This window comes from Dufourea novaeangliae, unplaced genomic scaffold, assembly GCF_001272555.1.
Source record: "Dufourea novaeangliae isolate 0120121106 unplaced genomic scaffold, ASM127255v1 scaffold232, whole genome shotgun sequence".
NCBI lineage: Eukaryota > Metazoa > Arthropoda > Insecta > Hymenoptera > Halictidae > Dufourea > Dufourea novaeangliae.
Genome location: NW_015374105.1, coordinates 146,022 through 159,632, shown reverse-complemented (window position 1 = coordinate 159,632; position 13,611 = coordinate 146,022). Strand labels below are relative to the sequence as shown.

Below are 13,611 nucleotides of genomic sequence, written 5' to 3'. Positions count from 1 at the left end.
GAAAGGGACGATCCTAATGACTCTCCACCCCTCGAGCAAAGTACACTCGAACCCTCCAAGTGGCCCAGGCCTTATAAAGTTGGGAAGGGTGGAAACGCTGAGGTAAAACCGCCCCGGGTAACGCCGCCCCTAGACTGAATAGTCTTTGAGAAGGTCAGGCATTCAACGCCAGGCTCGCGGCCTTGGAGGGAGGTGCCGACACTCCTCTCCCCCGGATGACCATGTGCCACTAATCACTGATCACTAGGTCCTTCTCGAAAGGTTTGTTATACGTGCGATGGAGACAGACGACCGTAGACGAGGACGTACGTCGACGGTCTAACGTCATTGGCCAAGACGCGAAGAGTGAGATAGACACAAGTGCCGTAGATGTCTCGCGATCGCGACAACACCGCGAAAAGTCGGGCCTACCACCCAGGCACCTTCTTTCGTGTAACAGACCATAATCCCTATAAGCCTCCGGCGACCGACGCTCGGGTTACAATGTAACACACAGAACGTATCACCCATGAATAAAAATTTAAACTTTTACTCCTTTCCGTGTACTTTCTTAAAAATGTTATGAATAAATGTAGGAGATTCTCCTGATGAAAATAAGTCCAAACATGACATAAATCAGACTATATTTAATAACATACAATTCGTATCGCGACATAACGTATGAATAAAAGTGGTTTACGCTTCATTTCCCTATTCAGAGACACGCAAAAATGTTGAAAAACATTGCACATGTTTTAAATACCGGGGCACCTGTTACAGAATTTTCTCCAATTTTTCGGTTAAAAATTCTAGGTAGAAGAAATTAAGAACTCTAAAAAATAATAAAAATGCGAATTTATTAATACAATTAATTATAATTAAACATGGTAAAGCACATAGAGTAACATTGTAGACCAATATACTGTAAAAAACATAACATAATACCCAGCCAAGCAGTGCATTAATACATTGATCATTAAGATATAAACATAATACAATTATTTTAATTCAAGGATATGCCAAGGATAATATAAGAAGCAAAGATAAGAAATTAATTAATACTAAATACGGTATAGAAGCAAGTGTACGGTAAAATTCATAAATAATATGATGCTATCTACATGACATTAAGACATACCGGGATTTATGGGATCCGGATATCCGGATTTATTGGTATCCGAGTACTCGGATATCCGAAAATCCGAGCAATAGTAAGAGTCCTACTCCAAACTGTTGCAAACTAGAAATGTCATGTTTTGATATCCCTTCTAGAAAGTCGATTCTTTTTCTTTAGAAAGTCAAAATTTACTCGTATTGGAATGAATAGAAAAAATAATCTGTTTCGAATAATAAATAATTATTATCTAGATAAAATATTCGACTGCCATGAATTTATTTCGATTATTATTTTGAATAAATATTTATACAAAACAATTCGAATAATGCTCAAACCTGCAATTGTTCTTCGTTATAAAAATCTACAAAATTGATTCATGTATGAACGGGACACGGGGGCTCATTCCACGCGAAGTCGGACACATTTTGGAGTAACATTTCGGATTTTCTTGACACATATTCTTTATGTTGAAACATTATAGGTCGTTAAGAGTGCGAATATTTTTGCGACGTCAAATCTTGACATTATTTTGTTTGTTGTTTATTATACAAAAAAACTATGTGCAATAAATAAATAAAATGTTTCTACTAACTATAATTAGTACTTTATTATATTACAAGACAATAAATTCAGTAATACTATTACAAACAATCAAAACGAACAATAATTTCTCAAATAACATGGTGTCCGAATATTAATACAAGTCACTGTATAAATGGGCCTTAATCGATTAATGCCGTTCGAGCCAGCTCAAGACACCGATGTTACCGAGCCGGCTCAAGTAGCGATGGCGACTCGCGAGCCAAACCGATTCTACAGAGCTGAAAAGAATCCACCCAGCTATACGAGCACTAGATCCACGACAGGAACTGCGGGCCTCGGCGATTCGAGATGTTATCTAAAAAGGACAATAGGGGTATAAGATAACATCTCTACACGTCGAGGTTTGACTTGACAGAGCTTCGGGCTTCGAGTCTCCGCTGAGCTCATAAAACTGTCATCCGAGCTGGCTTGAGCGCTCGAGCCGAGCTGGAAAAACCATTGGCTCGAGCAGCTCGACTCGATTACACCCGTCACTAATTACCGGGCACGACGGAATCAACGTGTTAAGAGACACTGTGTGAGTGACGACAATTTTAACGCTCGACGGCAAATATCGTGCAGGAATTTAATAACACACACGCGTGCAGAAGCGCGACCGTGGAATGATAATTGAACGAGTTAATTAGAGGCGACGCAAGGCACGCGAGCTGCGCATGCCGGGAATAATTTCGAAATATCCATCGTTGTCATTCCGTATCGCCCTTAAAGCACAAGATAAAATTCCGTGTACGAAAAACAACCTGTACATTTAATGTTCATTAGTGTTCAACAGCTTCCACACGATCCTTTTAAACTTGAGAGACTGCCCCTCCGAAAATTTTATTAGCTTTGTAACGAACCAGAAATGGTCTTGTTTCTTGGTATATATCAACAAATTTTTAATTTAATTATTCTTGCCTGTAAAAGTGTTTTTAAATGGTAAATGCTTACAAAATAGGTTCGAATATTATTATTCTATTTTAATAACATAAAAGGAAACTTTACTGCAATGCTATCACATTCTTATTTTATTTATACACAATAATCAACATGACAGCGTATAAATCATTAAGTATTTATTATAATATTATAAATATTTAAATAGAATGATCAAACCTCGAAAAATGAAATACATGAAACAAGACACCATTTAACTCTTTAATATTATTTTACGTTTAGAAGTTCCTTTAATTAACTAACGATAAATTGTAAACATACATGCATAAAATGTAAAAATATAATACTAATTTTTAGGAAGTACAATATACAAGTAATTTATACGAAGGGACCAAAGTTCACTCCGAAAGATAAGGGGTGAATATACCGGATCAATGATTCATAGGTATATATGTATGTATAGTGCCTACTGTTAGTGATTCATCACCCAGTTACAAATTATAAGAACCATTCAAACAACGAAAATACACGTTTGATTGAAATACAAGATTATGACAGTTTTATTACGTACTTTCGACTTACATTATTACAAAGGTTCAATTACTACTTCATTGTTCTTTAAATAGCTGCTATTTCGCTCTGTCTCCAATTTAATTCCCGCAAGATCTATTACTTTGAAGGCGGACCATTCGTCCTCGATAAATCTTCCCCTGTTCCAACCGTTATACCTCCCTTATTTATACCTCATATCTCAGGAAATGCTTCTCTCAAGAAATGCTAAGTATGGCCAGAATCTAGAAATTCCTGATCGTATCTTTCGCACTTGTTCTATAGATCACTGAACGACCCCCAACTTCCCCTTTTCGTACATATAGGGTACTCCAAATAGCTTTGAATCATTTCTATAAAGAATAACAATTAAAACAAAATGCTCAGAGAAATATTACATTGTTCCAAAATAATTATCGCGTGTTGGTGACATCTTTTTATGAATAAATACTCTCACCGTTAATCTTGCACGTACGACGGTAGTGCACAAGTTCAATGCCTTACAAAACTAGGTCAAGATACAAGTGCATAATCGATATGCAATGATGTCACAAATTTCATCATCCCGGCAGTACATACTGGGTATTTGAAATAAATTATATAAGATTTCCGACGTTGGCAGATCACTTTAAAAAGCCACGAGAGTACAAAAATAAAAAAGACATTAATCTTAACACTATACCTACCAGTCACTATTTAATAGGTTTAGTAGATCTAACGATAAACAACTCAAAGTTGGGCAAAATGTTTATCTAAATAAAAGGTTCGAATAACGAATAAAAGGTAAAAATTTTCATTCGTTATTCGAAGATTTGAATAAAAAAGTATCTTTATTCGTCGGATAATTCTTATTTATTCGAGGCTAGTCGAATGAAGATACTTTTTTCATTGGAACTTTGAATATCGAATAAAGATAAAATATCTTTTATGCGAATAGTTATTTAATTAATTTTTTATCTAAATAACGTCCAATACTGGAATAGTACACATATAGTTCAATCACAGTAGCAAATGAAATTCCTGAAAAATAGCAAGAACTCTAATAGAATAACGTAACAATTTCTTCTTTAACCCTGATATAAGGGTAAATTAATAGACTTATTTATAAGCATTGAAATTTAGAAGTCTATTAATAGGATAGGACTGGTCGATAAAATGTTAAGAAGCGTTGACACAGTTTTAGAAGCAAAATAAAGGGTTTTACTTAAAATTCATATTTAGCTGATCTTCATATAACATATCTTAAACGTGTTAATTCACACAGAGATCCCAGATAGCACCGAGAAACGTTCTGAGAATGTTGACACAGAACGTCCTCAGGACGTTCCACTTTGTAAATAGGACCTTCCTAGGATATTTAACGATCTTAACGAAGACGTAGGGGAAACACGTGGACACCCTTTTCCGAACATCCTCCGAATGTTCCGTACGTCCGGAACGTACGTTCTCTGGACGTATATATGACGTTTTTGTGCTATTTGGGATCGTATTTCCCTCTACCTAATAGAAGCCTTGATACTTGTAATATTTATTCGAATAAATGTGATTAGTTATTGTAGGATCGGAAGTGATCAAATGTCAGCAATTATATCTGTATTCACGATCGCTAATTAAAGAGAATTTCTATCGTGCAACGACATGAAACTCGTAAAGACAATAGGATCGAACACGTTAAATCGACCAAACTTCTTCTCTCTTCTTCATATTGCGCCCTGACCCTGAGGCGAAATATTCCATTGAAACTCACCCTCCGTAATCGGTTCGCAATAATTGCGCCTTCCATCGGTCATAAGTTATGATCTCACCGATAACTACCCGACACGATTAAATTGTTACGATTCAACGACGAAAATTGAGAAATCGATCACTGCAAAATTATATGTGTATAGCGCGCAGCAATGTTCGCGATGGTTTCATCGAAACCATTGATTGCGTCCTAAAAAAAGTTTTGGAAGAAATATCTTGGGAAAGGAGTAGCAAAAGGGAGAAAGAATCGAATGATGTTCCAACGAGCAATATAAGTTCTATAGTAAATTCATTTTGATTGTATACCGCGTGCCCTTTGCATACTATTACAATTTCAAATAAAACAATTGCATAGAATGTAAACTACTACAATTTTAAAAGATAAGAGAATGACGATTTTGGTTTTATGATACGAAAGAATTGGTGTAGCCAGGAGGAGCAGAGAGGGTCACTTGTCACTTGCACCCTCCCCCCAGGGAAAAAAGTGGCCTTTGGTCTACCTTAGAGCAAAAAATTGGATTTAACCCTCCCCCGCCCCTGCCCTACAAGAGAAAAATATTATATTAATTAATATTTTGTATGTAAAAATAATTCTAAAATCCATTTGAAGGAATATTATGAAATTTACCTTAAGATACATTTTGCACCCTTCTGACTGATAACCTGGCTATGCCTATGTATAGAATAATGTTTTTAATCTCACAGCTTCTTCATCTAACCATATTTTCGAAAAAAATTGTGGCTTTACGTTCTGTTGAAATTTATTTCGTTTATCAAAGGGTTCAAGATGATAATACGTGTCTCAGTAATTACAATCGAATATTTTATTAGGAAAGGGAGTCGCCATTAGTGTTCACCTTGCTATACCCGATCTTTTTGCCATTTCGTTTCGTTTCGAGTAGTCATTTCGTACGATTGAACTTTATTACGAGCACGAGCTTGCAGTGAATATGGCCAGGAAAAAAAAGTACGGTTCATGGAAAATATTAATGGGCTCGTGTAGTCCAATAAAACCAAATCGATGACACGACATATCGCTTGACCCAGTTTTCGGTATACGACCAAGTATTGTGATTACCGGGTCCGCAAAATCAGGTTACTTTGTAAACATACGTATCGTGACTATAAAATTTCGCGACCGATATTATCTTGATTCAATGGAATCAAGATTCATTGAATGAGAAATTTATTTCGAACGAAACATTTCGATAAGCTCACCATTGCACTACTACTTTGTTATTACATTAACAAGCAAACTTTTCATCTAGATCAGGCATCGGAATTAACTGATCGTTCCGGCCGATTTGCGGAGGCTTTTATGAATTCAGGACATGTAAATAAACATAATCTGCATTATTGGGCCGTTGGCAACCCATATTGGATGCGATCTGTTCCCTTTCAACATCGATGGTCTTTAAATGTTTGGTGTGGCATAATAGGAGATTTTGTGATTGGACCTTATTTTTCTGAAGAAGCTGTAAAATCTGAAAGTTATTGTGATTGATTAAAAAATCATTTGCCCGCGCTTTTGGAAGATGTACCACTACACATTAGAAGAGAAATGTGGTTCCAACAAGACGGCGCTCCTCCACATTTTGCAATCATCACCAGACAATTTTTGAATGAAAAATTTGGGAACAAATGGATAGGTCGTGGGGGACCTCATCAATGGCCTCCTCGATTCCCCGATCTAACACCATTAGATTTTTTCTTATGGGGATATGTAAAAGACAAAGTTATGTTTGAACCGTCGACGACAAAAGAGAATATGAAACAAAGAATACGTAACGCTTGCGCTTCGGTGAACTCGAACAACTTTGATATTTCGAGTAAATAAATGTTTACAAGCCCGTGGTGGACATTTTGAACATATAATTTAAAGAACATTTTATTTCTTCACGAATAAGCAAAGGACTCAAGCGCGTATAATTCAATAACGCAATTTCCGAGTGCTTCAAGTAAGTACCTACAAGTCGAAATTTCAAACTGTTATATCTCATCATGGAAATATCTGACAAAACAATGTTTCAGACAAAATTTACTTGTTTTTTCCTGTAGAATCTAAATATGTAACGTTTTATAGGGACTTTTATCGCCTTTTTTTTATCGCCCTTAAAGGGGTGGGGGGCCACTTCACGTTTATGTAGTTATAAAGGCCCTTCAGATTCATGCAATTTAAGACTAAGAACTTTAAAATCGATGGCATAGTTTTCGAGATATTGAGCTGTTAAGAGTTATGTGGGCTTACCCTGTATGTTATGTATAATTGAAATGTACACAAAAACTTCACTATCTCGAATTATACGGAGGTGTTTCTTCTGGTACTGATTCTCAAATTTTATATTGGTGATGTAGAATCTTCTCTTTCAGTATCATATAAACAAGAAATACACATTATGTTTGCTTTGGAGTGCTTCCTACATACAAAACTTTTACATGTCTGGCATTTAATTGTTGTTGTACTATTAATATATTAATACACATCTTAAATCGTCCCCGGTTTGGCGATGCGGATGATGTTTGAACATGTATGTTATTCATTCACATAATCAATTTGATTAAATATTAAAATAATCATTCAGATAATGGTACGAATAACTATTTGAACAATTTAAAATAAACGGTTATGTTAGAGCATTAGGTGAATAAATTCTTTTTAGTCTTTATGTAATACTGAACTTTGACTCCAATGTCGTACGTTCAAAATTCGCTTCCATTTATATTGAGTGACAACTTCCAAATGATTTTTCATATTTTTTATAAAACTTATTTTTCGTGTAACTTTGCTAATCTTCTCTTGCTATGTACCGTTTATTATATTCTCTCCAGAGAGAGGGGTGGGGGGAGAGGGGGGAGAACGGCAGGGAGAGGGAGAGGAAGACAGAGTAACGAAGCGTCGCTACAGCAAATGCAAGACAATTTTTAACAAAGCAACGAAACATAACCTAACATAACATTGGTTTGTGTTCGACGCGCCCACGAGTTAATATGTACGAGTATCGCCCTAACGCGCCACGTGTGGTTGATATGGCACGCGCCTGAGGTGGATCGAGTTTCTCGGCGGACACGGGGGCCAAGACGTGCGGCGGGAGAAAGGGGGCGTTGCCTCCGAAAATCGGCCGAAACGATCAGTTAATTCCGATGCCTGATCTAGATTAAACATTTCAACAAACTATTTCTAAGTTAGATAGAAAAACTTAGAAAATTGGGCAATTTCATTACGGAATTAAATATTTTTCTCCTCCTTAAAGCAGGTTCAATGCAGTAAAACTTCATAATTTACGAATACATCATACAATGTAGGTACTTATAAATGAGCAAAGGACTCATTACTGTGTTCTAAAGAGACTCATTATGAAAGCTTAATTAATTTCCAGATTAGATTTGAAACATAAAGATAGAGCTTTCCAAATCACACTATCTGTTAGAAAACATCATTCACATGTTCTTCTTGTTTCCTTGTATTATACAAATTATTCAGTTCGCAAATAAAAATCACACCACCATTGTTCACGCTTATATCGCACGCAAGAAAATTTACGTATTTGTTGTGGTCAGTTATGAGCCCGAAAACAAGAAGCAAAAGAAGAAATTATAGGATGCTTATAAAATAACTGATAAATAATACAAACAAGCAAACCATTCGTAACATTTGGCGGGTTGAGAATCATAGTGGTGTAAGTCACATTTGTGTGGTTTCCCGTAAAATGATGTTTTGCGTTTATTCTCTTAAAAAACTCTATATACCTACCTATTGAAGTTGTAAAAACACGTACGTAAGTTCAGAAAACTGTTAAAAAAAAATATCTATACGTGAAAATTGAAGTACGAAAAAGGATTTTATACAATCGAGAAGCGAATTAAGTAATTAAGATTGACTTACACCACTGGTTCTAAATATTTTGGTTAGTAAAAATAATAAGTAAAGTAGTATTTTTATGAAATGAAACTTTTTTTATTAATATCTTTTTTACAAATGTGTATTGCTAAAAAGTATTGTTAAAAAAATCCAGAAAATAGCATTAATATTTAAAATATTATGTACCATCACATCAGAACTAATCATTTTTACATAGGTACAATTAAGAAAAACACAAATTTGTATTTACATAAGATGGGCTTACACTACTATGATTCTCAACCTGCGATTAATGAAGGTAGAAATAAAGTTTTGTGAATCGTGGCATGTATTAATAAAAGGTACTTCTGGCATAGTTTCCTTCCAGAGGGATTCTTTCGACGAGAACCAGCCAAAAGAGCAACAACCCTCGGCAAGAGAGGAGAAAAAAACAACGCAACCGCGGCTTGCAATCGTTAACCACCGTGGAAACGGCGGTGACTCCTCGTCGACCGAGGAAACGGTGCCTTGGAGAACGGACATCCCCGGCTTGGCCCTGCCTGTTCTGGCATTGATTCACGATAAGGAGGAGGCTCACAACGTACCGTTGACTGATCGCGAAAAGAGATGCCTAGCGGTGCCTATCGGTGATTTACACGACAAAAAACGGAAGCTGCTGAAAACACGTAGCGCGCTGTCACGACCGTAAGTACAAAAATAAAAGAAAAAAAATCGAAAAGTTTCTTGTGGCAATTAGGAAGAGCCTATTAGTTTCCTTGAGTATGAAATTTTCGTATTCATTGGGAAGAAACGTTTCCCGGGAATTATTGCAAGTAAAACAATCTATCCAAAACTGGAGTAAAAATAATATCTACATATGTATATAATAATATGCACGTAGAGTAAATTTCTTCCATCGTTGATGCTACAAGGAATTGTATACCAACGTAATAATAAACACTCGACTTTAAAGATCAAACAAATTATTTCCCTTCAACGATGTTGCAAGAAGATTCAAAATTAAGCAAGAACTTGGAAAAACTTATTAAAGAATGACTCGCGCAATTACATACTGAGAATCATGCTACATTATTCGAGTAGTTGAGGGTTGAAAGATAATTGATTCTATGCTGCATTGTAACCGCAATGTCTTGGCTACATGGAATAACCATTATTTTAAACAGAATTAAGTTTCTACATTAAAAAGTCTAATGTACTTTTATGCCATTTTTATATCGTGTTTTCATCCCTCTTCTTAGATTTATATTCATAAACATTAATATTTTACAATATAAATAAAGTAAAAAAATATGAATATTTTTATTTCAGTTGTAATGTCAATCTCACAAGGAAGGTTTCTCAACCCACAGATTCCGATTTTCTTGAAAGCTTGTGGGATTCTGGAGGGCATCGAGTTATACAAGGAACAATTTTTTTTTATCCGCCGACTCGCGTTAAATGGGTGAAATCATCCTTTAAAGTTTGCTGTATTTCTCGTTTTTTCAGTATATCTTGTTAACCGTAAGCGATAGAAAGAAACTTTTAATAGGCGAGTGCCATGGTTTTTTATGTACAATAATATGGTGCTAACAAGTTGTCCAAAACACAATTTATTTATAACAAACTAATTTTATTCTAATTCTATTGATCATCTGATATACAGGGTGTTAATTTTAACTCGAACACCTAAATTATTTCCGCTACTATTTAAAGTAAGAAAAAATGATTAAATAAGATGTACATGGTTTAAAGGTGTGCATCTGACGGCTGATAAAATATTTTTTTACTTCTTATTACGTTTATTTACTTCTGCATTCTTCAATGTGAAGCTGATTTCTTCGCCTTCAAGGTCACGGTGTGTAGGTCGTTGAACTCATCTTGATGCCGCTATCACATCGCGTTCTAAAAAATACATGTTAATATGCAAAAAAATACGATGACCTTGAAAAACCCGTTAAAATGATCTTCACAGGATCTTTTTATCACCATCAGATGCACGCCTTAAAACCATGTACACCCTATTTAGTCATTTTTTCTTACTTTCAATAGTAGCGGAAATAATTTAGGTGCTCGAGTTAAAATTAACACCCTGTGTATATGTAGTTATGAAATTGCCTTCTACAGTGTCGCAGATTTTTATTATATTTATACATAATTCCCGTGCGTACGCCCGCTGACAAGGCAGGTTTCTCAACAAGCAGATTCTGATTTTAATGAAACTTTGTGGGACTGTAGAGGCCATTAAAATGCAAGGAACAATTTTATTCCGCTGACATTCACTTTAAGACGGTGAAGTCACCCCTTAAAGTTTACCGAATTTTTCGTTTTTTTAGTATACTTCGTTAAACATAAGATATAGGAAAAAACTTTGAACGGGAAAACTGAATGATATTAAAGAACCTATCAAACTGCAAAAGGAACAAATACACATACATATACCTATATACATGTATAAACAGCAAACATACGCGACGAACACATTTTAAATTCCTTATTTCACCGATTTATTCTACAAATCAATTTACATTGAATACATATTTTGTTTGTTTACGAATTTTAGTATCGGGGGTATTATTCCCCTTGTATAGATTTTTAAGTTTTCACAAGATCACAAAGTTTCATTAACATCAGGACCTACGAATTGGGAAACTTCCTTGTCAGTTTGATATAAACCAGAAATAATACAGATCCAATGTTTTTTAATTGCTTCAAGTAAAAAAATTTGAATAAGACGTCGATCAGATAAAATCTAGTATAACATTTATCACAGGTTCATAATTTTTGTCAACTATGTAATACAACCATTAGTAGAGGAAATCAATTCCGATCCAATTTCTAGTTTCATAAATTGGATCTAATTATTCTAAAATAAAATAAAGATCTAAAATAAAAATTCAATAACAGAAATTTCCATTAGAAATCTGTAACCGACAATATAATTGTGTAACCACGAAAGCGATCGATTTTCTCCGGTTTTATTATGCCTGCGTGACTGGAACTCTTTCTCCGTGATTTTATCTGAATACGATAAATAGAATAACAATTATTTTCTCCTATCTCTGGTTTCGATTGCACGAAAATTTATGCGATATCGACGGAAGACTAAATAATGGAAAGAATATAAGAAGCACACGATGATGGAAACGGACATGATGGTACGATCGTGAACGAAAAGATGTATTAATAGTTCTTATAATACGAAATCGTTTCTTCAATTAGCTCAAACAATCTTGGCAACAAAGTTGGCTCTATTTATCTTTACAGATTCTTGCGTTATTTAAGAAAACGAGTTTTGCCGGATAATTTAATTTCATTGCAGAGGAATGGAAAAACTGGCCATGCCACGGGAAATAAAAATACAGGAATCGCCAAGGACTGTATCGCAGAAAATAGAAACTTTTACGCAACATATAAAAACGCCGGTGAATAATAATTCTTCGTTAAGTGTAAGATAAATATTTTGTTGAATGGAATAGGTATCACACAAAATTAATTTTATAAAATAAATGGTGAATAAAACTTATAGGTGAAAGAGACATTTCCAACAGCTTCGAAAGAAGCAGCTCAACAAGTACAGTCGCTATCTACGGAACCCCAGTTTCATACCAATAAAGAGAAAGAATGTTGGCATCTTTACAGGAAGATGTGTGACAAAGGTGTTTGCGTGTCCTTTGACACTGTTTTAAGGTTCGAATATTAATAAATAACTCTGAAAGCGAAAATGCATTTTTAAATGAATAATCAGATACAGTATCGTTGAACTCTGTGATTTATTCAATGTACCTAGTATGTTAGTTTAATCAATCTACCACCGCAAGAGAAATAATAGTTTTAGAAAAGATGAAACTATCACCTCAACAATTAAATTTTCTATTATCTAAACATATTTTAAGTTTGTACTTAGAGCACTTTTCAATAGTTAGTAAACACAATGTAAAAACTTTTACAACAATGAGGAATGTGCTACAAAGAAATAAATTCTAATGTCCAAATGTCCAGAGTACTACTACTTATGTACACAAAATTTACTTCTAATTTTCATCTGGATTATTTTCCCATGACTTCAACAATAAAAAATAAATATTGGATTATACAACTAATTAATCATTTTAACGAAATTTTAAAAATATTAGTCTTATACGTAAGTTATGGTCGCACCACTTAACAATTTGTTACAGAAGTTGTTTTATGTTCCAGAGGTATGCTAACACCAACGGAATATCGATTGAGACAGAAGGAACATTTTTAAGATACACAATGAACGAAAAAATCGCTGGAAGATTATTTTTTCTGTTCGTACGAATTCCTGATAGTAATAGTTATGTAATAAATGGTGACTTGTCGCTATTTTTATTCAAATACTTCGAATAGTACGATCGCGTCCATCTAAAAAAAAATGTCATATCGAAGTACGTTTAAAAACGAAGATAACGGTCGAAGTCGAATAGCGATCTAAGCTGGTAGAGAAAGGGAGACATAGGCCAATATTATATTCTCTTTAGCGAACAAAATAACCGAATTAGTTCTACCGAGTTTTAGAACGAACATATTACGTATACATACCAACTGCCTATTTTTTAGACAATTTATTCACACGAACTTTGAGCTATTCCTACGAGGAAACGAGAACTATGAAACAAACTTGATGTTAAATATTGCACAAATTGAAATACGTGAGAATCGAACAACATCTTGAATAGTTCAAATAAAAAACGAAATCAGTTGTTATTCTATTCTTATGTATTTAAAATTTTATATGATGTTTATGACTTGTTCCTTTGTATAGCAATGTATAGTTCAATAAAACACTTAAATTGTTGTTAGTCACGTTTATTATTTAACATATTTATAATCATTGTGTTTAACGATTAATAGTACAATTTTTATTACAAATTTTATACGC

General features: G+C 34.5%; 1 protein-coding gene across 1 annotated transcript in view; it reads left to right on the top strand.

Annotated features, from left to right (window-relative positions):
* The window catches only part of LOC107190818, a 22,442-nt gene extending 9,485 nt beyond the window's left edge, over window positions 1–12,957 (top strand). The window contains exons 5-8 of the mRNA XM_015579702.1: window positions 9,086–9,413; window positions 12,028–12,154; window positions 12,235–12,395; window positions 12,906–12,957. Of these exons, the coding sequence (XP_015435188.1) occupies window positions 9,086–9,413; window positions 12,028–12,154; window positions 12,235–12,395; window positions 12,906–12,957 (668 nt within the window). The remainder of the gene's footprint in view (window positions 1–9,085; window positions 9,414–12,027; window positions 12,155–12,234; window positions 12,396–12,905) is intronic.
* Window positions 12,958–13,611: the final 654 nt, after the last annotated feature.